This window comes from Carica papaya, chromosome 7 (assembly GCF_054855325.1).
Source record: "Carica papaya isolate Zhongbai chromosome 7, ASM5485532v1, whole genome shotgun sequence".
Classification (NCBI taxonomy): domain Eukaryota; kingdom Viridiplantae; phylum Streptophyta; class Magnoliopsida; order Brassicales; family Caricaceae; genus Carica; species Carica papaya.
This window is the reverse complement of record NC_142315.1, coordinates 29272126-29298333: the sequence shown is the minus strand read 5'-3', so window position 1 is coordinate 29298333 and position 26208 is coordinate 29272126. Positions and strand designations below refer to the sequence as shown.

Genomic DNA, 26208 nt, shown 5'->3' with positions numbered 1-26208 from the left:
TGCACTAATAACATTTGGGATCAATCTTGTCTGTAATCAAACTAACACATTTTCAGGAGCAAGAATGGAGATAACTCAGAAACATATGATCTTTGTTGAATATCTGCGGTAAGTTGAATGATTGACTTTTGAGAGAAAACTTCAAAACTGAATCAAATCTTTGTTGAATGTCTAGCTGATAAATACCCAACTGATTTTTCGCTCTGTAGATTAGCAGACAAATTCCAATTTTACTTGGCTTGCTCGAAGAAGAAGATCAATAAGGAGTGCATCATTCCGGAGGCAGGCATAATACCTTCATCAAACCATTAATGAAGTTAATTTTAGGGGTTAAATTTAGCACACCCTGTTGAAAACTGATTGGGGTCTGTTTTAAAGTCTGTGTTTAACTTTAATTAAGTTCATCAAACAATTGAATGCTCTTGGGTGTTAAATTTATCAAACCTAATATTTTAAAGTCTGTGTTTTTAAATATAAATACATGTATGTATCTACGTGTATATAGCTCCTACCCAAAAGGCAGAACCTTTTGGGCTGTTCAGCCCAGTAGAAGAATCCCCGGCTCATACTTGGGCCGGATGGATTGGGACTGGGCTAGGTCCAGGCCCAGGCCCAGGCCCGATCGATATTGCAATTAATTTCAGCTTGCACATTGTGTATTCGACTCCAACCAAACGCGGTCTTAAAGCGCCGCCGTGCTTCCCTACATTGAAGCTGAGGTAAGCGTGGACCGTAGCCATTTGCAGGTAAACGGAGAAAAAATAAAATAAGCAGGGAGTTTTCAAGCTTTTCTCACCTGCCGAACGACGTTCTCTTCCTCCTCTCAACTGTATAGAAATGCCGAGGAGAAAACCAACCGAAATCCAACTCAAAATCCAAGACAAAGAAGAACTCGAAGAAGCCCGGAAACACCCACTTACTAAGTCCGCCACTGCCACCTCTGCATCCTCTTCCGCTGCCTCCTCCTCCCTTCTCCACCTCCTCGATCCTCACCATAATAGTCCCTCCACCAAATCGCTTCGCATCAGCCTCTCCCCTTAAACCTCATCCTCCGAATCCAAACCCACTTCTCAGTTTACCCTTATATGTCAGCAATGGAAGTCGAAATCAAGCTACGCCTCCCGGACGCCGTTTCCCACCGCCGCCTCACGACCCTTCTCTCCTCCTTCCACAGTAAAACCCTTCACTAGCGAAACTTCTTCTTCGATACTTCACAAAGTGATCTCTCATCTCGTCGCGCCTTCCTCCGCCTCCGCTTCTTAGAGAACGACGCAATTCCTCGCTGCATTGTCTCCCTCAAATTGAAACCCACCCTTGTCAACGGCATCAGCCGCGTTGAAGTGGACGACGACGATCTCGATTCTTCCTTAGCCAGAGAATGCGTTGATGACCCTTCAAAGTTGCTTTCCATCGAATCAAGGGTCTTAAAGAGAGTTAGGGAGGAGTTCGAGGTTGGGGATGAAGCGGGGTTCCTTTGCTTGGGTGGGTTTGAGAACGTGAGGAAAGTCTACGGATGGAATGGGATCAGGCTGGAGGTTGACGAGACGGGGTATGCATTTGGTACTTGTTACGAGATTGAGTGCGAGAGCGAGGAACCTGAGAGGGTCAAGAGGATGATCGAGGAGTTTTTGAAAGAGAATGAAATTGGATTTTCTGATTCTGAGACGACCAAGTTTGCTGTTTTCCGATCCGGAAAGCTGCCTCAGTAGGTCAGTTATTCTTTTCCCGTTGCCTGTTAAATTCTTCCTCGCTTTTCTTCCTTTTATTCCTTTGGGTTTTGGACGCATAATGGCATTTAAAAATTCATGCTTTTGTAGAATGGATCATGGCGTGACTTTGTTCAGAGTGGATTTGTGTTTTGCTTTCTGGATAATCTTTGTTTTGGGTGTCAGTTTGGTTCTTGGATGGCTCTAAATTTCTTGCTTACTCTTTCATGTTTGATGAATTTGTTGAATGTTGATGGGTGGTTGGTATTTTTCTGTTTGTGCAAATCTTCTTTTCTTAATCATTGAATTAGATTAACAAAGTAACAATTAGTAGAACCAGTGATAATTTTGTAAATGCATTCCCCATTTGTAAAAGAAAATGGAATTTGAAATTTCGATCTGTGATTGAAGACTTGTAGCCCTCTGCGAAGATTTTCATTTACCTATTACCGACATTTTTACTAGTCTTTGTTTTACTCCTTTTGGATCTTATGGAGAAAAGAATAAACTTTCCTTGCTCTAGCCTTGGAGAAGGAAGAAAAGTTCCCAGTTTGTTCATTTCCGATTCAGTTCCTATATAATCCTGTTTCTCTTAGTCTTGAAATATATATTTCGAACATGATTTTTATTTTTTTAAGAAGTTGGAAGAGAAATCCCATAATTCAAGCTGGGTGTGACGATTAAAATTTATGTTATAGTTATAATTAACAAGTTTAACATGAAAATTAGAGCTAGGAATTGAATGGAAAATGAACCCAGTAGGCCATATAAAGTTAATTTGCTGACTTTCTTTTTAGCTTTTGGAAATAATGGTTCTGCCCTGCCTCTGTTGAGATTTTTGTAATTTGAAGACAGCATGTATTTTGAATTACAAACCTTGAGTAGTTGCCTCATTTGCTTTTTTTTTTTCAAAGATGATGAATAGAAAGGGAAAGAAGTCTGTGTTATTCATTATGCTGCTTTTCTATTGATGCTAGTTGCTATGGATCTATGATTTCTCTCTATTTTTTCTTCCTGTTAGTTTAGTTTATTACAGTTTTTTGCTTCGCAATTATTATAGTGGCTAATTTTTTAGTTTGATCCATTTGACTAGGACTGTTATTTTATGGTAAAATATGCTGTTGATCTATTAGATGAGATAATGAATATAATATGATCCATTCCCTGTTCATGCATCAGAATACATATTTTTTGTTGTATCACCTATGAAGATTTATCCCAATCAAGAAACTTTCAAGTGTCCTGCATTTCTTTTGCTGTGTTTCAATTATATCTTAAATAAGTGAAATGAGTTGTATGCTATTCTCCTAACTTTTCTGAAGCCGGTTACTCGAGTTCTGGTCTCCACTGAAAGGGGTAGTAAATATACCTTAAACCGCTTTGAGTAGTCTGTTTCTAAATAATATTTGCATATGTAGCTCAATGACTTGGAAGCAGAGAAAATCGGCTCTGCTCCATTTGCTTTTGTAGGTCATCTGCCAAGATGAGCATTGATGGGTTATTTGTTGGGGCTGGCAATGAAATGAGGTTTTGACATCAACATTCCTCCGCAATCCAGTGATCATTTGCTCCCACTGCCCCTCATCTTAGCTACTCTCATGGTGCCCTATCTGTTTCATGCTAGTATGCAATAAAATACGAAATTCTTATCATCGTGTTCTCGTTTGAAGTTCAGGAACAAATTTTTTGCTTTGGGTATTTGCAATAAATTTCTATGGTTATTATCTCTTGCAAATTTGTTTTGTCAATGATATATCGAGCCATGGTTACGCAGGCATCTAAAAAGCACTAGCTTAGTGAATGACATACTGGAACCGGAGTTCAAATGTTAGTTCGAATTTTATTTTATTGCTCAAGCTTATGTCATCAAAATAAACTGAGTTTAAGTTTAATTTTATTAAAAAAAAAGTACTTAAGGAGCTTACTCTAAACGAATTCAATCTCAAATAAGATATATTTGATCGAAGCATATGAACTCTAGCTTAATAAGTTTCGATACTTTAATAAACTAAATAAGTACAGTTACTTTATTAATAAATAGACAAATGAGTCTGACCTTTCAGACTAAATATTGTCAAAGTTTTATTCCAATTTAGTTAGTTAAATACAATTTACAGACATGTTTGACTAATTGCTAACCCTAATTTTACCTATTCAACTCTTCTTCGGGGGGATGATTAGCCAACAGTGTTTGTGGGCAAATTGAATGGTTATTGAATTCCATGAATGCCTTAAAAAGAGTTTTTGAGCTTTAACCTCCTGGATATATTATTTAACTCTGAAACAATTCCTTCTTCCCAATTGTCTCCACAACCAGCCTAGTCAGTAGAGAGCTCACTGAGATATAATGGTAAGTGATTCTGCATATCAGTAAAATATGGAAAGGTCATTGCGTAATTACGCAGATCAGTAAATCTCCAAACAGCCATTACAAATATCCAGAATTCTGTTAAAAATAACCATGACCAGCTAAAGCTCCCTGATAATACAACCAATTCGTTAAGCCGAATAGTTAAATACTACCCTCCGAAAAGGTCACAATAGCAGTATTTCCTCTACCCAGGAATAAAAATCTCTCTGATATCGCCGGGTGAAGCCTCAATTGATACTGATTAAATAGGAGGTGTCATTAAATTAACATGAGAAAAACATATATAACAACAATCAGTAACCACATAAATACTAACAATATGTTCGTTCAGAACGACATTGGTAATCACCTACTCTATAATGCAGACAGACAATCATCCTACCAGAAGGTCCTGAGCCGAAGTTTAGTAACAGAAAAGCTACAGAGCCATCTACTATTTTCACTTCCTCTTCTTAGGGGGTGGCTGGGGAACCTCCTCATCCTCGTCCTCTTCTTCCTCTTCATCGTCGTCGTCCTCACCATCTTCATCAGCATCATCTCCGTCGTCGTCGTCCTCGTCATCATCATCACTTCCTCCATCACCGTTGGCCTCTGGATCCTCATCCTCAGGGTCTGGATCCTCCCCTTCACCAGAGAAATCTTCATCATTTTCGTCATCGTCATCATCATCATCATCTTGATCGTCTGCATTTTCTTCGTCATCATCGTCCTCTGTTTCGCTTGCATCTTTGTTTTCTTGATCAGGACTTTTGATTCTATGCAGCTCGTCTAAAGGAAACCTACAAAAAGAAGTTAGACCAAGTAAATTTAGCTGAAGCCTTGTTTGTTTAGTAATATGGTAACTAAAGAAGAAACAAGGTGGGAAGTCTGTTACCTCTCATCCATAGCAATCAATTTCGGTGATGCACTAATATCGTTCAAGATCAATCTTGTCTGTAACCACATTAGCACATTTTAGGAGCTCAAATGCAGATACCCCAAAAAATAAAAGTTTATTAAAAAATCCGAGGAATGACTTATATTTCTTCCTCTCTTAGAAAGATTTGACAGAAATCACTAACAACTACTTGTTTTAACACGTCCAACAGTGACGTAAACATGGAGCAAGCAATATATCTCGTTCAAATAAACCAAATTTACCACATGTAACCATTTTCACATTTATTACTGCAAAGTAAAAGTTTAAATTTACAACGGAAAAAATCTCAGCTATGGGAATAATGTAGAGTTAACAGCCATGGTTACTCAATATTCATGCAAGCAGCTCAAGAAGATATCAACTCAAGATTAAACATGCAGAAGAACTTAGTCCTGATGTGAAAGCAACATGAGTTTAACTTATAAGAGAAAGAAAAGGCAGTTAAAGTCAAGAGTCGTACACAAAAATTCAGCTATTCTCTTTTAAGGCAAACTGGAATTAGAAAATAGAGGGTCTACCTATCAGCAGCAAGGAGAATCTTTAACCGTCAAGGAACAATATAAAAGCAGAATAGTACTGATTGATTACTACTGAAGACATTAATTTTAATTTGGAGCAAGTATCTGGCACCCAAAACCTCTACCTAAACTTAATTATTGCTTCTAAAAGTTCAAAGCCATCATCTAACAGATATATACCATCGCTTTCTACACTTCTAAGAAGGGAGGTATCACATTAATTACAACAAAATACCACACAACTCCAAACCCATTTCAGGCAAGTACAAATTATCAAAGCCAGACATCCTAATCAAACCATAACAGACAGAAAAAGATTTTAAATGAAGCCAGAAAGACAACCGAAAATCACAAAAGAAATTTTGCTTCTTAGGACCTCAAACAAGGGAAACCGTGGAGAGGTGTGTCCCCAACAATCAATCCCATGTCCAAAGTACTTCAATTGATGAAGCAGACAACGTGCTTCCCGTAACCGCTCAATTGACAAGGCTTCATTCAGTCTAAGTAACAAATGTGGCAAATCTGACGAACAGAGCATTCAGAACTAATCCAAATCCTTTTCTTCAAACCAGAAATTCGACCAAAAGAAAGAACAACCAGACAAACCCTAACTTCTACAACCCTAGTAAAACATTTACAAAATACTGCTACTCAAGCAAGTCCTAAAAGCAGAACAAAAGCATAAAGAACAAACACAAATCGTAAATCATAGAACAAAACTTGTCAACAACAATTCTACGCTTGTATGTACATATGCCGGCACAAGCACACGAATATACACAGAAAGAGAGGTTAATGGAAGTTGTATATACTTGAAAGAGATGGCAAGCTAGAGACTTTCCAATAGAAAGAAGAGTCTCTACCAGAACAGCTTCCATTATAGAGCACGCTAGCGTTTTCTCCAGTAAGCTGAGAGTAGCTACCTCCATTGTTTACCAAAAAAAACTCTGCTTAGAAAACAATATAACGTCAGAAAACAAGATATGGAATTGAACTAAAGCGGTCTGGAGAAAGATAGAGATAAGCAAGAAGACCCTGAAAAACAAGCAGAGGAGAGAGAGAGAGAGAGAGAGAGAGAGAGAGTACCTGAGCGGCTTCTGGGTCTGGATCCGGTTGTGGTAAACCCTAGAGTTTGGTCCGATTAGGGGTTTTGTGGCAAGATTTGATTACTCCAGGCGGATTTTTGATACTTCCACGAAAATTTAAGGAAGCTGATTGGATGTCAGCTATAGGAGTGGAGTGGAACAAGTGAAAACGGGGGTGGCAATAACATTTTTAATTTCGGGAGCGTTGACTTTCTTCCAGATAATTTTGAAATATTTTTTCTCACTGCTTCGGATCTGGAGTAAGAAATGATCACGCGTCTTGGAGTGGTCTTAGTGGGTCTTAAAACAATCAGGTGTTTCCCGTTCTATAATAAGGAAATTACGTGTCTCCAATCAAATGCCAGAATGAGTTGACCAAGAAAAATTATTGGTGGAAGACTAACATTTTATTCTACTACCGGACGTAGGAAATTATTCCCTTTCTTCGGATCAAATGTTGGGCCTACGGTTCAAATCTCTAAAACTCTGAAATTGAAATAAATTCGAATAATTATAATTAAATATTATTTTATGTGGTTTAATATATATTAGTTGTAAATTTTATTCATATAAATATATTTTAAAAATAAATTTAAATATACATTTTCCATATAAATAAAAAAAAATTAAAAAAAATTAGAAAAAAATTATTAATTGCAATATATATTTTAATACTAAAATTAAATAAAAATTATTCTTAAAATAATTGAAGTAATAAATAAATTAATTCGATTTCTCTAAATATTTTAAATATAAAAAAATTATTGGTAAATATAAAAAAATATTTTAATAATTAAAATATATTTTTAATATATTTAATTGTACAACTAGTTCTACATATATTAAATAATTTGTAATTAAAAATATATTTTAATCAAAGTCATAATTGTCCTACCGGGGGATCATGTGAAAAATGAATTTCGCACGCCAAACAGGGCCTTAAACTTGTGTAGCGAAAATTCTTGGCAATGGATAGACAAAGGTTACGTGGCTTGGCCTCTATCGTCTCTCCCCCCACAACCCCCAGTCAACACGGACGGCGAAGCAACCCCAAGGCCCAAACCTCGATCTCCTTCTGCGAAAAACCCTAGCGCCCGCATCACACCTTTCCCTAAAATAAATCATCTTCCCGGACGGAAAAACCCACATAGAAAGTCAAACCATATCACACCCTGATCGAATCTCGGGTACCATAATTGGATGCGATCGAAGTGTCACTTCGTTCTTCTCGTCAATTATAATATTACTATTTTTTTCTTTCTCCTTGGAAGGAAATGTCTTCGGAGATTGAGGTTGTTGAAGAGGTTCAATCAAATTCCAAGAACGATGGCCGATCGGGTTCCGGGACTAATGGGGTTGTTCTGAGTGGCGGTGAAGAGAGTTTGAGGAATGACGTTTACACTGCAGCGGCGTACGGAGATTTGGAGAAGCTCCAGAGATTGGTGGAGTGCGAGGGGTGCTCTGTTTCGGAGCCGGACGGGCTTGGTTACTATGCGCTCCAGTGGGCTGCCTTGAATAACCGGACTGCTGCTGCTCAGTATATCATTGAAGTATGTAGGAAAACTTGGTTTCTATATATGGGTTTTGTATTTTACTTCGAATTACTTGCATTTAGTTGGTGTTTTCTTTCTTTATGTGAATTTGGGCTATTTGATCGGGTTGGTAGCTGGGTGTGTGACATGCGGTTGAAATTTTATTTGGGTATAACATTTTTTGTTCATTACCGGTGTTATTGAGTTGGGTTATGGTGTAACTAAGTATCCATTTTCTGTTTTACGTTATCTAGTGGGTACTTGAGTGGGTTTAGCCTGTTCTTCTTTCTCTCTTAATGGAGTAATATTATTGAATTAGTTTATAAGAAAGTGGAATAGAGAACTAGAAAAGAGATTTAATTATCAACAGTCCTTTGGCTGTTTTGTTATGTGATTGTCAGTTTGGCTTTTTCAGTGTTCATTGAGGGAAAAAGACCATGTTGGGACTTATCTTCCAGTGTGATAGTTTTTATTTCTTTTACATTGCTTGGATTAATGGTCATGTTTTCGGATTTCATTGCCAGCATGGAGCAGATGTAAATGCGGCCGATCATACAGGGCAGACTGCATTACATTGGAGTTCAGTTCGTGGTGCAATCCAAGTGGCAGAACTTTTACTCCAAGAGGGTGCTAAGGTGGATGCTGCTGATATGTATGGCTATCAGGTTAATCTCATCTATATGCTTGTGTTTCCATTATGGTTTTGCTTTCTTTAAGTCATAATTATGATTTTTTTTATTATGAATTCTGGGCCAGTGAAATGTTATAGAAATATTTTTGGACTTCTATCCAAATCTTTAGAAAAACATGTAAATGTATAATTTGTTTCTCTTGCAAGTTACAATAACTTAATAAAAAAGTTTCCATGCATCCTTTGATATGTTGTGGGTAGATGTTGCATAGCTGACTTCCTGTGGAATCATGTTATCTTCTTCTCTACCTTGTTGTTTCCAATTTTAATTTTTCCACATTTTTTTCCTTACCTGACCTATAATCTTAGTAGTGGGTGCTTTAAAATTTTTTTTTCTTTCCAAGTTATATTTAGCTATGTAAAAGTTTGATGGCAAGACAACCAGGATGGTGTTTGACTTTAACAACTAGGTTGTTCTGTGAGACTTTGATTCTTATAGCACAATGGTTCCTTCTGGTTAAAAGATAGTGTTAGTGCATGTAGTAGTGATTTTGACTTGGGAGTTGCATGCTGATATTCTTTTGATAGAAGACTTGCATCTCGTTTATTCATTTTTATAAGAGTTGCATGTTGATTCTTAGGATGACTTGTTTGCAGACAACACATGTTGCAGCTCAATATGGTCAGACAGCTTTCCTCTATCACATTGTTTCAAAATGGAATGCTGACCCAGATGTTCCTGATAATGATGGAAGAAGCCCTTTACATTGGTACATGATAATTTTTTTTTCAAGAATTCTGGTAAACGAGAATTTAAGTCATTATATAATAGTAGTATGCCCATGTTAAGTGATGTTGCAGGAAGATAGTCCTTTGTGAACTTCATGGTTTCTTTTGTTTTTCTCTAAATCTCTTCCGTTCTTATACTTGCGTTTCGAAGTTTATACCCATGATGTAATATTTTATTTTCCTGCAATCAATAACTTCTCTAACAAATTCTTTTTACCTCCTAAGGTACTAATTTTGACTTCATTGTCATTTTTTAATTATACTTGCTGGTGATTAGCTGATACTTTTCTGGTTCCTGCATGAGCAATAATATAGAACAAACTACAGTTCTTGTGTCCCTGATGATGATGGCAACATATACCTTATATATATTTTTGAAGAAAGCCATTGCATTTAATCTGAAGTTACTTTCTACCAATCAACTCCCTATCTGTTGTACATGTAACACTATGTTTTTACATTATAGCTGCTTTTGTTATGAAAATATCATCAAAAGCAGTTTTCAGGTCATTTTTGCTTGTTATAGTTCTTTCCTCAGTTATCAGCATATTAATCTATTCTTTGTTTTAATTTACTTTTACATAATTTTTGGAGAATTTTAGGGCTGCTTATAAAGGTTTTGCTGATTGTATTCGTCTTCTTCTATTTTTGGATGCATACAGAGGGCGCCAAGACAAAGAAGGTAAGTTCTTGGGCTTAATACTAAAACTTTTGATCTGGTAAATTTCACATGGTTAAGAATTTAATTTTTTTTTTCTTCTTGTAGAAAAGAATATTGGTTTTCGTGACCTTTTGCATGATCTTTAAATCATCTTTATGATGTCAGGTTGCACTCCTCTCCACTGGGCTGCTATTAGGGGTAACTTGGAGGCATGTACAGTATTAGTACAGGCTGGGAAGAAGGAGGACTTGATGGTTACTGACAACACTGGTCTCACACCAGCACAGCTTGCTTCTGATAAAAATCACAGACAAGTTGCTTTTTTCCTTGTAGGTGCTATTGGCACTTTAAATTTGATGTTGATGTTCCTTTAACATATGGATTCTCATCCTTCTTCTGTAGTTTTCTTACATGAGTTGATGTGTTTGTTCTTTAACTGATGAATGCTTATACTCAAGCAGATGATTTTAATTTTTTAGGTAAATAAAGTAAAAAAAAGGGAATAAGAGTGCAAATGTCCTCCTAGATTTACAAACTTTCTAAACTATATTAATTTTTTATTGCACCTAGTCTGACTATGTGGATTATGAATATATTCTTTTTTATGTGGTCGCTCTTATCCTTTTTTACTTTAATGCTGCTTTGGCAAACCATTCTTAGTTTATGATAATAATTTCTAACTGAGGAAATAATTTGCAAATTTCTCTAAAAGAAAAAGAAACTTACAATCCTCAAAATAATTGCTTTTCGCCACTTATCAATTTATGATCTTATCAATCTAATTTTATAGGGAAATGCTAGAAGATTGCTTGAAAAGCGATGTGATGGGAGCAGTCGACTTGGCCGCCTATCAAAATTAGGACTTGCTCCCATGCTTTGGTTTATGATCTTACTGCTGCTTATGGTCTATATCCATTCTGTCGTCATGGGTATCTCTCTGGTCCTTGCATGAAATTTTTTTGCCCATACTGTCCTAATTATGATTAGACTATTCTGGTCAGTTTTGGACTTAGTGCTTTTCTTAATATTGTCTGCAGCACCAAATCTGCCAAAGTTAACAGCAGGCATTGGCTTTGTTGCATGGTTGGGTGTTTTCCTAGCAAGTGCTGGATTAGTTATGTTTTATCGGTGTAGCAGGTAAGTCTATTGAATACATAAATCTTCTCTCAGTTGGAAACTCTAGCAATTTAATATATGCTTTAGTAATATTGCGCATCAAATCCTTGTTTATTATAAATGATAGACTTTCTGGTCTTGTGCACCTATGAACATTTGGATGGTAGAATAAGCTTTTTGTGTTTCATATATCTGCTGGGTTATGTATGCTGGTCTTCCCTGTGGTTTATGGAGAAAAGAGAGGCCTTTCTATTGTTAAAAACGGCCTAGACCTCCTATTCATAGATTACACAATTAAATTGGAAGTTTGAGTAAAGAGAGACAAAATATAATAATATACAAGAAAAAGAAAAAAAATTTCTAGCAATAAGTTTCTGTTGCTTCTTGTTCCTTTTTAATTTTTATTAACATAATTCATCACTAGATTATTTAGCTAATGACATATATGTAGAGCACAGGTAAGTTTATCACAATCTTTAGGTTATTGTTAGGCAAACAAATGGTCCATGAACCTTTTAGATAGTGTATAATATTTAAGGGATTACTTTTCTCTGTCGTTCTTTACTATAAAAGAGATATTTATGTTTATGGTAATAGGAATTCTTTGTCATGTTCGTGACGTAGAGGATGGTCTTAGTAATTTCATCAACACATTTTCATGAATGGCCTCTCTCTCTCTCAAAAAAAAAAAAAAAAAAGAAACTCCTTTTCCACATATCATGGTTGTCTTATCATTATCATTATTGTTATTATTTTTCAGCAAGGATCCTGGTTACATCAGAATGAATTTCCATGATCCACAAAATATGAAAGATGATGTGAGTTTTATTGTCTACATTTTGATTATCTGTCATGATTTTTGATAGAAAAAGTTTTTCTCCTTTATTTTCTTTAAAGGTTAACATTGGTTCTTTTGTTGTGAATATCGGTTCGTCCTGATTTAATCAGGAACCTCTGTTGAGGATTGAGATAAATAATCCTGCTCTGCTAGCTGGAAACTGGTCTCAGCTCTGTGCGACTTGCAAGGTGCTTGCTTCATTTGAATTCATTACCTGTGATTTTTATATCATGTTTAGTTATTTTCACTGATTTCTTATTTAATTTTTGTTCTCATCAGATAGTCAGACCTCTTCGAGCGAAGCACTGCTCAACTTGCGATCGCTGTGTTGAACAGTTTGATCATCATTGTCCTTGGGTATCCAATTGCATCGGCAAGGTGATTAAGTTCCATGTTTCTCCTCTATTTTCATGGAACTTAAAACTCTTATCAATAATCTAATATTATGTATATTCATGTGAATAGTAAATTTATCATGCAAATTTGTTCATGGATTGATCCATAAGGATGGGGAGGTTTCTTTGGTGGAACTGCTATAGTTTCACAGTATCTGATGCTATGTAATAGAGACTAATCAAATGCTTTTTTGAGTTAGTACAACGGTTTCCCCTGATTATAATAATGTGACATTTCCTCCTTGATCAATTATTCTGGCATGTTACCAACTGGTCTCAGTTGGTCCTATCACTGTCCTTGTATGTATGAAATATATTAAGGTTGAATCAAGTCTTCTATGGGCACTTGGGGTTACAAAAAATTGTTCTTACATGTTATTCACTTGTGTTTCAGGAAAACAAGTGGGATTTCTTTCTGTTTCTTGTCTTAGAAGTTTCAGCTATGACAATTACGGGTGCAGTCACTTTAATAAGTATGTTATTAGTTGATAGAGAATCTTAATTGCATTTCCATGTTGTTATACGGAGAGGGCTTTTGCTCTGATCTTCCAACAAAATGCGGTTGCTGCATGCAGGAATTTTGACTGATCCTGCTGCCCCATCTTCACTTGGAGCATGGATGAACCACGCTGGTACAAATCATGTCGGGGCTATATCATTTATCATTGTGGATTTCTTCCTCTTCTTTGGCGTGGCAGTTTTGACCGCTGTGCAAGCTTCTCAGGTATGTTTGTTGGGATCTCCTTTCTAAGCCCTTTCTTTGCCATCACTAATACCTTCAGTTACATTCTTTTAACTGTAATATGCAAGCTCTTTTCTGCTGAAATATTATTCTCGTGACCATCCACTTCTTTGGTGTGTGCCGTCCACAGTTTCACTTGTTCGCATATAGATCCCATATGAAGTGTCTTCTCTAGATTACATCTGATGGAGCAATATTTGAAGTTTTTTGTTCTACTAAATTGCAGGGTAAACAGTACAGAAGAACAGTCTCAATGTGGTTTTTTTAATACACTGAGAGTTTGTTTGATTTTTATAAACGGTCTCTTACAATATGTTTTTCAGCCTGAAACCATTTATGGCCTATTTCTCAGTTTTAATGGGAGTAGAGTTCTTGATTTCAATCCAGTGATGCAGTCCTGTAACTGTTATTTCTGCATCTTATGACACCTAAGATTGAATTCTTTTCATCCTTGCAGATATCCCGCAATATAACAACTAATGAAATGGCAAATGCAATGCGCTATAGTTACCTGAAAGGCCCGGGTGGTCAGTTCAGAAACCCGTATGATCACGGATTGAAAAAGAATTGCTCGGATTTCTTGATCAAAGGCTACAATGTGGATGTGGAGTATGTCGAAGATTCACCACATTCTGATGGGATAGGAATGATGCATATACCAATGAATTCAAGCATGCAAAATGGTGATCATCACGCCAATTCCAATGGTCATGTCGCAATCAATGTGAATACTAACAAGCATCATGGTCATGCTCATTCTTCCCATGGCCATGTTCACTCTTCGCATTGCAGCCACAGTAACCATAGCAAGTCAAAAAGTGATGGAAGCGTCCCGTTAGGATTAGGTCTTGGCCTTGGCCGTAGTGCTCGGTCCATTGTAACTTCATGATGTTAAGTCCTTGTGTTTTTTACAATAGAAACTGGAAGTTCAATGTGTATTGTATGTCAAGCATACATATCCCAATGAGTTTAGGTTCTGTAATTCTATTGATTGGTGCTTCTTCTTTCCTGTGGCTCCTAAGGGTGCTCCTCCTTCCATTCTTGGTTCTATTTGGCTTGTCTTCCATGGTTGATACGAAAGCTTGGCTGACATTCTGTAAATATCGACTGTTGATATATTTTGTATTAAACAATGATTTTAGTTGATGCCCATTTTACATTATCCCGTGAAGCTTATACTCACTATTGCTATGAAATGAAAAATCAAGTGTTTGTAAGGAACTAAAGGGTAGTCTCGGAAAAAGATTCTGACCGTTCGTTCTTCAGCTTAGACACGTGTCTTGATCGCCGGAAGGGTATTTAATTCTCTCAAACCCTAGGTTAAATCAGCCACTTTCTCTTGATGAATTTAAAAATATTTTCTGCAACTCTTCGATTTTTGTATATGACTATTTATTTTCGTAGATATAATCGATAAATATAATGAATTATCTGAAGAATATTTGTATTACTGTCTTCAAATTTCTATCTACTTCTTTCTTGATATGTACATTTCTTCTCATTCTCTCACTTTATCTCTCTCAAATACTGTTTCTTCTTCCACTCTCTCTCAAACCCGAATATATATATTCTTAAATCGGGACCGTGTGTTTGGATTCTATCAGAGTGTCTTTAACTCGATTTGATATCAAGATTATTCTTTTCTTAAATATAATGCGATGAAGAAAATGAATTATAAGTTCTTAAGAACTTGATTTGTATACTGATTTTATAGAATTATAATTTAAATCAAATACAATCTTAATATAAAATTTAGAGATAACTGTAAAGAAAATACGTATTGTGCATTGTATTACTGTTCTTATTAAATTCCCTCTGCACTACTTCTACGGAACAGAGAATTCAGAAAGCGATGATCAAACCCCCAATATGAGGAGTAAAACGACAGCGTTTAGCCTCTTAAGGAAAGCGCTTACATTGTATTGTACGATTGTGTTGACGTGGGAATGAAAAAGCAGATTAGATAGATAGAGAGAAAGCAGCAGACGGGACCCACGTGTCCTATTTTTTCTCTTATCCCATCCGTCACTCACCAGTTCCCCTTCCCTCCTACCCCGCCGCTTGCCACGTGTCGATCATCTAACGGTTCATCTCTCCTTCTCCTTTCTTCCTTCCCCTTGGCTCTTCTTCCCTGGAGTGGCAGTTTCCTCCTCTCTGTAGACTTACTCTTTGCTTCGTCTTCTACGCTGAGATTCTCTGATCTCTTCCAGTTGAGTCCGTTCATCGTTCTATATACGTACTCTTTTCTTTTTTCTTTTTTTTTTTTTCTAATTAGTTCCTTTGATCATCTGGAAGATTTTCCATTTTGCTACCTCTTTTTCTTTGCTTTTTCACCCCGGAAAATTCAGGTAAAGTTCTGGTTCTCCAGGCCTCTGTCTATTTATTTTCTCTCTCGGAATCCAACCGAGTTTAGCGCTCAGTAGACTGATGATTTCTTGTTTCAAGTACTAGATACCGTTTATTAACTAAATAAGTAGTCTAGCTTGAAGAAGATGGATGATCGGTTTTGTAATTGCAGTTTTAGAATTTAACATGATAACCGTGGTGAATTTTTTTGTATGTTTTCACACGCGCAACTTTTTCGATGAAAGCCTAAAGGAGAGGCACGTGTTTGTATATATTTGTGTGGGTGAATTTGTGATTATTTAAGTATATAACAGCTGCATCTTTTTCGTCTGAAAAGTCGGATTCTTTAAGTTTGAAAGAGGGTTTTTGTTTCTTCTTGTTTACTATTGATGTTTGGTAATCCAGCTTACGGTAAGAATTAGGTGGGTGCTTTCTGAAACTTCTTTTCTAATACTAACTTTTGATAATCTAGAGTGTATGGTTTGTAAGATAAGAATTTGGTGGATACCCTTTTGAAGCCTTTCTTGGGGAAGCTGTAAGCTATGTGTATTAGATATTGATTCAGTTTTGTAGTGAATAATGTTGATTGTTTATGCTATTTTAGATTCTGGCGTTTACAATTCAAAATGGAATTATTGCTTGTTAATGATCCATGGCCGAGGGGTCTGTTTCTGAACAATGCCGGGATACTATAATTTAAATTCCTTCTCTATTTATGGAGTTCAAGCTTATTGTATATTTTGGTTCCATGTTTGCCCTGCAGAGCGCACTGAATATTGTTCTGAAACGGGGATCAGAATTCTATGATAATTTCATGATACTAACCAATTATTTGCTGGATCGTACTTAAATGGGAGGAATTTGTTCAAGGAAAAGAGACCAACAGGTAATTGAAGATAGGGTGCAAAGAGGAGTCTCTGGAAGATACTCCAGAAGTAGCAGTTCAAAATGGCTGGGAAGCTCATTTTCTTGGCCTGTGGCAGATCGTCGGCATGGAGGAGTCAGTTGCTCCTCTCTCTTGGAATTATGCATTTATAAAATACGAGAGGTATTTTCTTTACTTGGCTCATTTACTTGAGATCTATGCCTTTCGATTACTTGACTTTGGGTGTGTTCACCGGCCAGGACATTGAAAATTATGGATCATTTTCAATGCTGCCAAGGGATATAAGTCAACAAATCTTCAATGAATTGGTATATTCTCATCGTCTAACAGATACTTCCCTTGAAGCATTTAGAGATTGTGCTCTCCAGGTACTGCCTCTCTTCTTTAGCTACTAAGTCATCTTTGGTTCATCCAAATGGATGTTGCTTACAGGACTTTGATGTATTTGGCAGGATGTGTTGTTGGGTGAATATCCTGGAGTGGAGGATAGTTGGATGGATGTCATCTCCTCTCAAGGTTTATCTTTACTTGCTGTTGATCTTTCTGGTTCTGAGGTGACAGATATTGGGTTAGCTCTTCTCAAAGATTGCCTGAACCTGCAAGCCTTAACTTGTAACTACTGTGATCACATTACACAGCTTGGACTTATGCATATAAGTGGTAAAATTCTTTATTTCTTTCTGTACAAACAATCATCTCTGTCATGATGTTTGCTACCCTGTTGATGAATTCTATGGTTGCTAAACCTAATGAATGTCTTTCTTTGCATATTGTGGTATGTTTATAATCTCTTGATGTGATTTTTTTTGTTCTACAAGTAGCCATATTACTGTTTTTCTTGTCTACTTGAGCAAATGCTTCTGTGTAGGATCATAAAGTTTTTATTTATTTTTCGTTTCTTTATTTTTTGAGAATAAGTTTTTACTTATTAAGTTTAAGAAATCTGCCGAATAGTTGTAATGGATAATAACCTCGAATTTCAGAGTGCACATTGTTCCTTCCTGACATTTTAAATAGGGCTTATCCCTTGGGTGAATGTAAAATGTCTGTTCTGTCATTGATCTTAAATAGCGAATATCCACTTATGGATACTAATGCAAAAAATGGTGACAGTTCAATTCTTTTTTGGTATGTTTTGTTACTCCTTTTTGTTTCCATTTTATGTAGTTCTTTGTTTTCTCACAAAGAAAGGCCAAAAGGAGAAACAGTTATACTAATCAAATGATATCGGGAACGCTTGGGAAATAATTAATGTTTGTTAGCTCTAGGCCTATTTTGGTTGGATGAGGAAAGGAAATTAGGGATGCCTGAACTGTCAAGCTCTGCAGTTGATTAAATGATAATAAACCAAGTTCTATAATGATATCCATTTTGGGGTGATAAAAGAATCATTTATAGCCAAGGGCTTGTATTACCATGTTTATACCATCAAGTCAACTGTATACTAATATTTTTTCTTTGGATGCTCCATATTAGAATTGCAACTCTTTAAATTGCAATTTTCATGGCTATCTGTGTGCTGGTTATTGGATGTGGAGAAGCAGTGAGTTTTTGGGTTTTATGTCATTAAGAATTAACAATCTTTATTATGATGTATTAACTTCCCAATTATACAAGGCATAAGAATACAAGTTATAGTTTTATATAAAACAACTTTCTGTTCTGCTCGTTTTATTTAATATAACTTTCCATTATACTCCTATTAGTTACTGCTTAAAGAATGTTTTGGAATTGTTTACTATTTGACTTTTTCTATTTTCTGGTACAATGGATAATGACAATCACCTTTTTTAAAAAATTTTAGATCTTAAGCATTTGAAATCCTTGAGCTTTAAGAAGAGCGATGCTGTTACTGCTGAAGGAATGCGTGCCTTTTCCAGCTTAGCTAGCCTGGAAAAGTTAGACTTGGAGAGATGTTCTGAGATTCATGGTGGGCTCGTTCATCTTAAAGGTTTGTCATGTGTGAAATTGTTTCCAAGTGACACTATAGGATGCAGATTGCCACTCTGGATCAAAATGCAAGTTTCTTAGTGTACTGCTTCCAGCACAGCATTGTTTATTCATAAATTCTTAAGGTTGAAACCAGAGGCATCCATACAACATTGTCTTGTCCTGCTATTGCTGGAGGAAATGAACTTAAAGCAATTAAGATCACCTGCACGCAATTGCATGTTCTGTTACATTGTTTGTATCTTTTTCTTGGTAAGCCTGTAAACAATGTGGGTGTATTGAGGAAAAAAAGGCTTAATATGTTTATTGTATATTCATGATTAGAGAGTGGCAGCAGGTCATGAGCTAAGGAGAAAAATATTGTCATTGTGTTAAAAAGTGACTGAAATTAATTTTGTCCGTCATGAAATGTTGGACAGATTGAAGCTAGATACTTTTCTTTGGAGCTTGTATCTTAGCTAGTGATTTTTTCCTTTTATTTTTTTTTAATACAAATGACACTTGTTCTTTTTGTAGGCTTAATGAAGCTTGAATCTCTTAACATCAGGTGTTGCAAATGTATCAGAGATTCAGATATGAAGGTCCTCTCAGGTGGGCAATATTCTGCTCATGTTAATTTATTTTGTAAAACTTCTCTTCATATAGATCAAGTGACCCAGCATAATAAGGACATGGTATGACTGTATGCACAACTAACAAACATCATATGTCTTTTCTTATCTCCTCATTTGATTTGAGTTGTGGTCAACATATTTAGGTCTTACTAATCTGAAGGAGTTGCAAATTTCGAACACTAACATTACAGATTCCGGAGTTTCTTATTTGAGAGGTACTTGCCAATGCTCTCTTTCCCCTTGTTATATTAGAAGTGTACTTTAACCAGGACTGTTGTGCTTCTGAACCTCTTGTATTTATAGTCTTTATGTATGCTGCACTCATGCAAGAACCCCTCCTTTCTTCTTGTATTTGTTATATTTTTTCCCCTTTTTCAGATAAGGTACTTGTGAAGATCTTTGTAAAGAAATTAATTAAAAGCAGGAAAAGATAGTTGCTAATACACTGACAAGAGGATAATAACTTAAGAAGGTTCTTTTTTTGGGTATCCCTATCAGAAATCAGCGAAAGTCATCAGAGCCTTTGAGATCTAATGTTTCTATTCTTGTGGCAAGTGGTACTGCATAGTGTAGAGAGTTACTGGAAGTAGTATTAGTTAATACACAACTTGAAAAGAGTACTACAGTTTTGAAGTTTCAAAATCATTATTCATAAACAGTATCTTTCTCGACTCTATTCTTAATATGCAATGTGGGGCTCTCCATTCCCAAGTATTTTGAGTTCTGGTTTATTCTTTTTGCCTTTTTGGATTTGTGTGTTAATGCTGTATTCTTGTATCAAAATGACAGGCTTTATGTTCTTTTCTGGTAGGGGCTTGATTTTAAATTATGTCAGTTTGGCTCTTTTTTTCAGTTTTTCTTTGTCTGTTTAGTTAGTTTTCTCAGTGTCATTGTGCAGTTTGATGCAATTCCACTTAATTTGGGTGCAATGTTGATTTGATCTTTATTTCTCCTTGGTAGGTTTGGGCAAGCTACATATGTTGAACTTGGAGGGATGCAATGTTACTGCTGAATGTCTGGATACACTTTCAGGTTAATTTTCTGAGGATTCACTCGCTGTTCATAGTTCTTTAAGTTCTTTAGATGTAGCTTGTAAATGAGATAAAAGAGCCAAACAGTTGGTTGCATTGAGACATAACTTTTATGGAAGTATATGCACGATCTTTTTTGTGTCCTTTTCTTTGAGGGTGGAGATGGATGGGATGGGTGTGGAATAGCATCCAGTGTTCCATTCAATAAGCGGCACATTTCTTTTCTATATAGTGATTTAAGCTAGTTATGTCAATATGCAGCTCTTGTTGCCTTGTCATACTTGAATCTCAACAGATGCAATATATCTGATGATGGGTGTGATAAATTTTCAGGTAAGTAAAACTAGGTTGGTTTCAATCAGTAGGTCTGATTCATTGTGTGTCATGGTAAATGCATAGAATGAAAGGTATTATTATGCTGTTTACATTGACTATGCTTCTGCAGGACTTAGGAACCTGAAGGTATTGAGCCTGGGATTCAATAATATAACAGATGCATGTTTGGTGCACCTAAAAGGTTTCTCTCTCTCTCTCTCTCTCTCTCTCTCTCTCTCTCATGTGATCACACTCACACAGACAAGCACATAACACAAGCATGTAATACCTAAAACACATAGAAGCCCACGCCCACGTCCCTGCCGCTGCTTGTACACACACTTGCATGCACACGCGTGCACACACAAAGAAAAATATCTCAAAGGAAGAAGGGAAATGCTGATATGTATTAAAAAGACACCACACACCCACTACCACCAAAAAGAAAATTCCCCAATTACCTTTGAGTTTTGTCCCAGCAATTAGGTTTCCCTCATCTAGTTTAAGGAAGTCTTGCCTTGTAACTTCTCATGTAACACTCAACATAGGAGCTCTCTTTTCTGTTTTTATCATATTGCTTATGGTGGCTTCAAAATTTTACTTTGAGAAATATCAATACGTAAGCATAGTAAAATTCTCTTCAGAATGCTTATATATTCCTATAATGCTTCTTTGCAGCATTGACAAAGTTGGAGAGCTTGAACTTGGACTCTTGTAGGATTGGTGATGAAGGACTTGCTAATTTAACAGGTTTTCTCTTTCGTTTATCTACTAAATCCAATTTCATTATTGATGCTTATGTTGCTGCTGATGGGTGGGGCAACTGTCTATTAAGACTTTTTTGCATTTTGCTTTATAATAAAGTGCCTTTCGATTACAGAATAGGACAGCGAACCTTTACTTTTAGAAAGGCATGTATTTGGACCTTCTCAACAATCCTCCTTGTGTATGCGAATTGACAGCTCTCAAGGGCATTTATCCTGTCTTAAGGATCGATCTTAATTCTTGAATTATTATTTTTTTAATAGAAAAATTATTATTAGGAAAAGAGAGAAAATACAATGTGGAGAATAAGACTTCCTTCTCAAAACTTCAACTTGAAGAACCGAAACAACCGATAAGAACCTTAATTCTTTGGAAATTAAAAGTTACTGGGTTATGTGAGGTTGAGGTCTTTAAATGAAGTTAGTCACAGTAACTTTATGCTGCACATATATTTGTAAAGGAAATTTTCCTATAAAAAAAATTATAATGGAAAATCAAAACTGAAATCTCTTCGAGAGTATTTAAATGAGCTATGAACTGCTTCATTGACACATCTTAGATTCTTTAAACCCGTACCTTTGATCACTGTAAAAATTGAGTTAGAATATTATAATTGAAGGAAATCATAAGTCGGACTATTCTGAAATGACAGCACCTGGTACTTTGGGAGCTTTGTATCAATATTCTTAATTTTTGTGTTATTTAAAAAAAACATATTCTTAGTGTTTGTGATTTGAACTGAATCTGAAATAAACGAACTTGCAGATTGATCTCAACTGCTGCATGCTAGTAGTATTCATTCTATTTTTGTTAGGCTGTCGAAGTAAGAAGAAAAGCTTTGAAAAGGAAAAAAAAATTCCACGGCTATTGATTTTATTAAATATTTTTTAAAGAATTTCAGATTTTCTTTATATTTTTCTGTAATCTCACAGGAACAACTATAAATTTGTTCATCATATATGCTAGTGTTAGCAGGCAAATGGAAAAATGCGTTTTGCAGGAACTATATCCCAGTGTCCCGTTTTCCTATTTATTTTCCTTACTCTTTCTTCCTGTAATCTCAGGGGATAATTTTTCTAAATCAAGATTTATTGAAATATTTGTTTAACATGAAGATTTCTGTCTACATTGTCTGCTTTAAGGTCTTCCACTCTTGAAGAGTTTGGACTTGTCTGATACTGAAGTAGGAAGCAATGGGCTGAGTCATCTCTCTGGTTAGCATTTCATTTCTGCTTGATATCTTGACATTTGTATCATTATGCCTTTTTCTTATTTTTCTAGGACAATATCTAATAAAAATGCTACACTTCTAGATTTCTTCTATTTCTAAAAGAGAATATTTTTAAGGCTTGTATGTGCATATCTTGTAAATGTGATTCTGATTGACCAATTTTCAGTTGCTAGTAACTTTTGAATGCATGGTCAGACAGTTCGCAGAACTGTTAAATACATAAGTTGACCTGATACAGAACAGAACGCTTCTAAATGGACATATTTTAATAATAAAAAATATGATACAGACTCAATAATGGAACATAAATGTTTTGGGAAGTTTACTAAAAGGAATACAAAAATTTAATTTCCTTTTCTAAGTTTTGGAAAGTTTTTAATAAAGGAAAATGGTAATTTGTTTTCCTATTTCCTAGATTTCCTGTTTCTCTGGCCTTTTATTTAACCTATTTCTTATTTTTCTAGATTTCCTATTTTGATGTATTTGGTACGTATAAATAAGATACCTAACTTAGTTATTAGGTTAGAGTATTTATGATTATTATTCAAATATCGAGATATTTCTTTGGTTATTGAGATCTGAGACCTCCAATTTTGGTTATTGAGATATTGCTTTGTATTCTACCTCTCTTTATCCTACATCCTAACTTGTATACTCGTTTGCTTAGGTTTGACTCATCTTGAAAACTTAAACCTGTCATTCACCTTAGTAACTGATGGAGGGTTGAGAAGATTGTCTGGACTGACATCACTTAAATCACTTAATCTGGATGCTCGCCAAATTACAGATGCTGGTCTTGCCTTTCTGACAAGTAAGCTTCTTTAATTCTTTCTGCCCCATGCTTCTCAATGCAAGAATTTTTATGTGGTTCTAGAATCATTCCAGACTGCTTATACTTTTAGCATGGTTAGTTAGGGTAATATGTTTTGTTTAAGAGTTCACACTTTTGATTGGGATAATGTTCTTGCCTCCTTTCTACGGAAGCTTTATTTAATGCCTAGACTAAGGCCCATGTAAAATTGTGAGCAATTTTTGACAGCGTCATGTTCACATCTAGCCCATTTGCATTCCTTTCCTAGTACAGTGATGTAACTTCATGCAGTATTACCCATGTTTTTCTTTTAATTTTGTTGTTTTATAATCTGGTTCTTTCTGATTTATGTTTCACTATTTTGTTATACTATTGTGTTTATGAGTGTATCAAGTTTAACCTGGATTCTACAATCTATCCCATCTAAAAGGCTAAATTCCAAATTGTGCCATAATGCTATTTTGCTGTACTTCCAAATATGTTTTCTTTTTTTTTCTTGAACACTTTTGCTGGTGCAGATCTGACTGGATTGATGCATCTGGATCTTTTCGGCGCTCGCATTTCGGATCGTGGGACAAATTATTTGCGAAGTATGTTGAAGACATGATGCATAAACTAATCACTTATTCTCCATCTCTCCTCACCCCTGCTACCTCAGGGGAAAAGATGCATTTACACAATAATTAAGAAACAAATAATTAATTGTTCAAGTTATCACTTCAAAGAAAAGCTCAAATTCTTGATCCTTTCGACTTCCTATGCTCCTTAGATAATGAATTTTTGCTTGGACTTAGAAGTTTCCTTTTTGTAGCCTTTTTGCATACCATATATGAGAAATTCTTCTCCTTTTCTTTCTGATGTTTTGCACACATGCATATACTGCCCATATATACTCTTTGATAAAAACAAGGTAAAATTTTCTTATTGCAGAGTATTTCTGATATTTGAACATTTTTAATTTTATTGCCAATTTTTCTGATCCATTTGATTATGTGATTACTCTACATCAACATGGGTGCTTCTGTTTTTCTATTGAGTGATAACTTAGTTAGGCTCCTTTCTATATGATGATGAAATGTTCCCCTTTGAACAGTTTTTTCATGGCTATCTTTACATGTCAAGAGGGATTATTATGTTTTTTGTGATCATCATTCTTCCTTTGTGCCAAGCAGACTTGAAGAATCTTCATTCTCTTGAAATATGTGGTGGAGGACTAACTGATGCTGGCGTGAAGAATATCAAAGATCTTGCCTCCCTTAAACTGTTGAACCTCTCACAAAACTACAACCTCACAGACAGAACTTTAGAAATGCTTTCTGGTATGTTCTGCTTAGTGCCATTTACGATGTGGGGTCTTACTACAGTTTTTACAAGTAAAATATCTCTACATGCTTAGTAATTGATAATGTTGGAAGTTTATTTGGAATGATCGGTTTTTCAATATTTAAGCTTGCATTGATTATTTATTTCACAAATGGACCGAATAAAAATTAACATACCTTACTAAGAGATAAAAGAGATATACAAAGCTCAACTGTGTAATACGCCCAAGTGTATAAGATTTATTAATGTCATGTTATAACATTTACTGTGCTGACATAATTTAGAGGTCTGTTTTTATTTATAATTCCAACAGTTGATAGAGGGCCATTGAACCTTGTAGATTCTTTCTATATATGTGGCTATATGTCTCTCCATCCTTACCCTATTTAGCTACCTTAATCGGAGAAGAGAGAAAGCCCTAGCCACCAGATATGAACTCTGGTCATGTCTGAACTTTTTTGGTGCTCTAATCTATTGCAAAATACGAGAAATCATACTCTTAGAAATAATACGCGCAAAAACGTTAGACAGCTGGGTTTAAATTTTAGGCACGTGGTTATGCAATATGGTGCTGCCAAAAGACCAGCAACAAACAGATAAGAACGCTGATGAGAAATATGTGTTCTGTCTTAGTTTTAGTAGAGATAACTGGCTTAATAACTTGTGAACGCCCTGTAAAATCAGAAAACTTTATGCCAAAATTCTTCTGCAGGTTTATTTTGTTTTGCCTTTGGTTGCGAGGACGGACATGCTTATGATATTTCACTAAAAAATTTACGAATTTGATGTTGCCAAGCATTATGAATGAAGTATACAACTCCAAGTTTCATAGTGCCTTTCTTTTGATATTGCCAAACGTTATGAATAAAGCATACAACTTCAAGTTTCATAGCATCTGTGTCTTGCTGGAAGATTGGAAAGATTTCTTATTTTTCTATATTCTGCGTTGATGCAGGATTAACTGAATTAGTTTCGCTAAATGTTTCAAATTCTCGCGTAACCAATGAGGGGTTGCAGTATCTTAAGCCTTTGAAGAATCTACGTTCGCTTTCTTTGGAGTCATGCAAGGTGACAGCATCTGAAATTAGGAAGCTTCAAGCAACTGCCCTGCCTAATCTGGTGAGCTTCAGGGCAGAGTAGCTTTGGACCCAGTTGTATATAGGTTGCTATCAAAGAAGTCTCATGTACAGCTTGATTAAGTTAATATGAAGACGTAAATTCCTCCCATTCTCTGCAATGGAGCCAGGGAACTGGGACAAATTCTCAGATTTTATGTATCAATCCATGTGAATATCGCTAGCCTTTGAATTTGGATCTCTTTATTTGCAGAAGTTGTACATATGTTGGCAAACTAGTTTACCTGTCCTGAAATGGGAATTCAATGGATTCTATCTGAATTTGATATATTTCATATTTTCTTCAATAATATTGCAGATATGTCATTATATTTTGGGTGGATTTTCTGTTTCAATGAAAGTAACATAGTTTTTATTTTTTATTAGTTAAACAGGAAGTAGTCTTTTTTTTTTTTTCCCTTTTCCTCTCTCCTAACAAATGAATTCATTATTCATCAAGACCAAATTCCATACTGAAATCTCATAGTTCTACAGTTTTTTTCTGGGAAGCATAGTCA

General features: G+C 35.7%; 3 protein-coding genes and 1 pseudogene across 7 annotated transcripts; 3 read left to right on the top strand and 1 right to left on the bottom strand.

Moving 5' to 3' along the window:
• The first annotated feature begins 1040 nt into the window (after positions 1–1040).
• LOC110815658 (triphosphate tunnel metalloenzyme 3 pseudogene) lies at positions 1041–3441 on the top strand (annotated as a pseudogene). The gene is made up of 2 exons (XR_015813671.1): positions 1041–1709; positions 3177–3441. The product of XR_015813671.1 is annotated as a triphosphate tunnel metalloenzyme 3 pseudogene (transcript).
• Positions 3442–4308: 867 nt separating this feature from the next.
• On the bottom strand, positions 4309–6758 carry LOC110815775 (uncharacterized). Of its 2 annotated transcripts, none has more exons than XM_088208461.1 (4): positions 6601–6758; positions 6378–6461; positions 4952–5010; positions 4309–4856 (listed from the first exon to the last, which is right to left on the bottom strand). In XM_088208461.1, the coding sequence occupies exons 2-4, from the start codon at positions 6441–6443 to the stop codon at positions 4517–4519; spliced, it is 465 nt and encodes a 154-aa protein (XP_088064587.1). In that variant the 5' UTR covers positions 6444–6461; positions 6601–6758; the 3' UTR covers positions 4309–4516. The 2 variants fall into 2 exon arrangements, with proteins under 2 accessions (XP_088064587.1, XP_088064586.1); XM_088208460.1 differs by having other exon boundaries at positions 6327–6461; positions 6601–6757.
• Positions 6759–7545: 787 nt separating this feature from the next.
• Positions 7546–14465, top strand: TIP1 (Ankyrin repeat family protein with DHHC zinc finger domain-containing protein). Its single transcript, XM_022043520.1, has 13 exons — positions 7546–8149; positions 8656–8796; positions 9420–9532; positions 10154–10233; positions 10378–10541; positions 11003–11141; positions 11250–11349; positions 12089–12146; positions 12277–12354; positions 12446–12544; positions 12956–13034; positions 13137–13285; positions 13761–14465. The coding sequence occupies exons 1-13, from the start codon at positions 7874–7876 to the stop codon at positions 14190–14192; spliced, it is 1908 nt and encodes a 635-aa protein (XP_021899212.1). The 5' UTR covers positions 7546–7873; the 3' UTR covers positions 14193–14465.
• An 890-nt stretch (positions 14466–15355) lies between these two features.
• LOC110815620 (Leucine-rich repeat family protein) lies at positions 15356–26020 on the top strand. 3 transcript variants are annotated; one of them, XM_022043468.2, is made up of 17 exons: positions 15357–15512; positions 15599–15651; positions 16413–16697; positions 16775–16903; positions 16988–17195; positions 18340–18486; positions 19002–19076; positions 19243–19314; positions 20060–20131; positions 20392–20463; positions 20576–20647; positions 21124–21195; positions 22353–22424; positions 23109–23252; positions 23771–23842; positions 24425–24571; positions 25531–26020. In XM_022043468.2, the coding sequence occupies exons 3-17, from the start codon at positions 16500–16502 to the stop codon at positions 25713–25715; spliced, it is 1737 nt and encodes a 578-aa protein (XP_021899160.1). In that variant the 5' UTR covers positions 15357–15512; positions 15599–15651; positions 16413–16499; the 3' UTR covers positions 25716–26020. The 3 variants fall into 3 exon arrangements, with proteins under 3 accessions (XP_021899161.1, XP_021899160.1, XP_021899159.1); XM_022043469.2 differs by lacking the exon at positions 15599–15651 and having other exon boundaries at positions 15356–15512; XM_022043467.2 differs by having other exon boundaries at positions 15361–15651.
• The last annotated feature ends 188 nt before the right edge of the window (positions 26021–26208 follow it).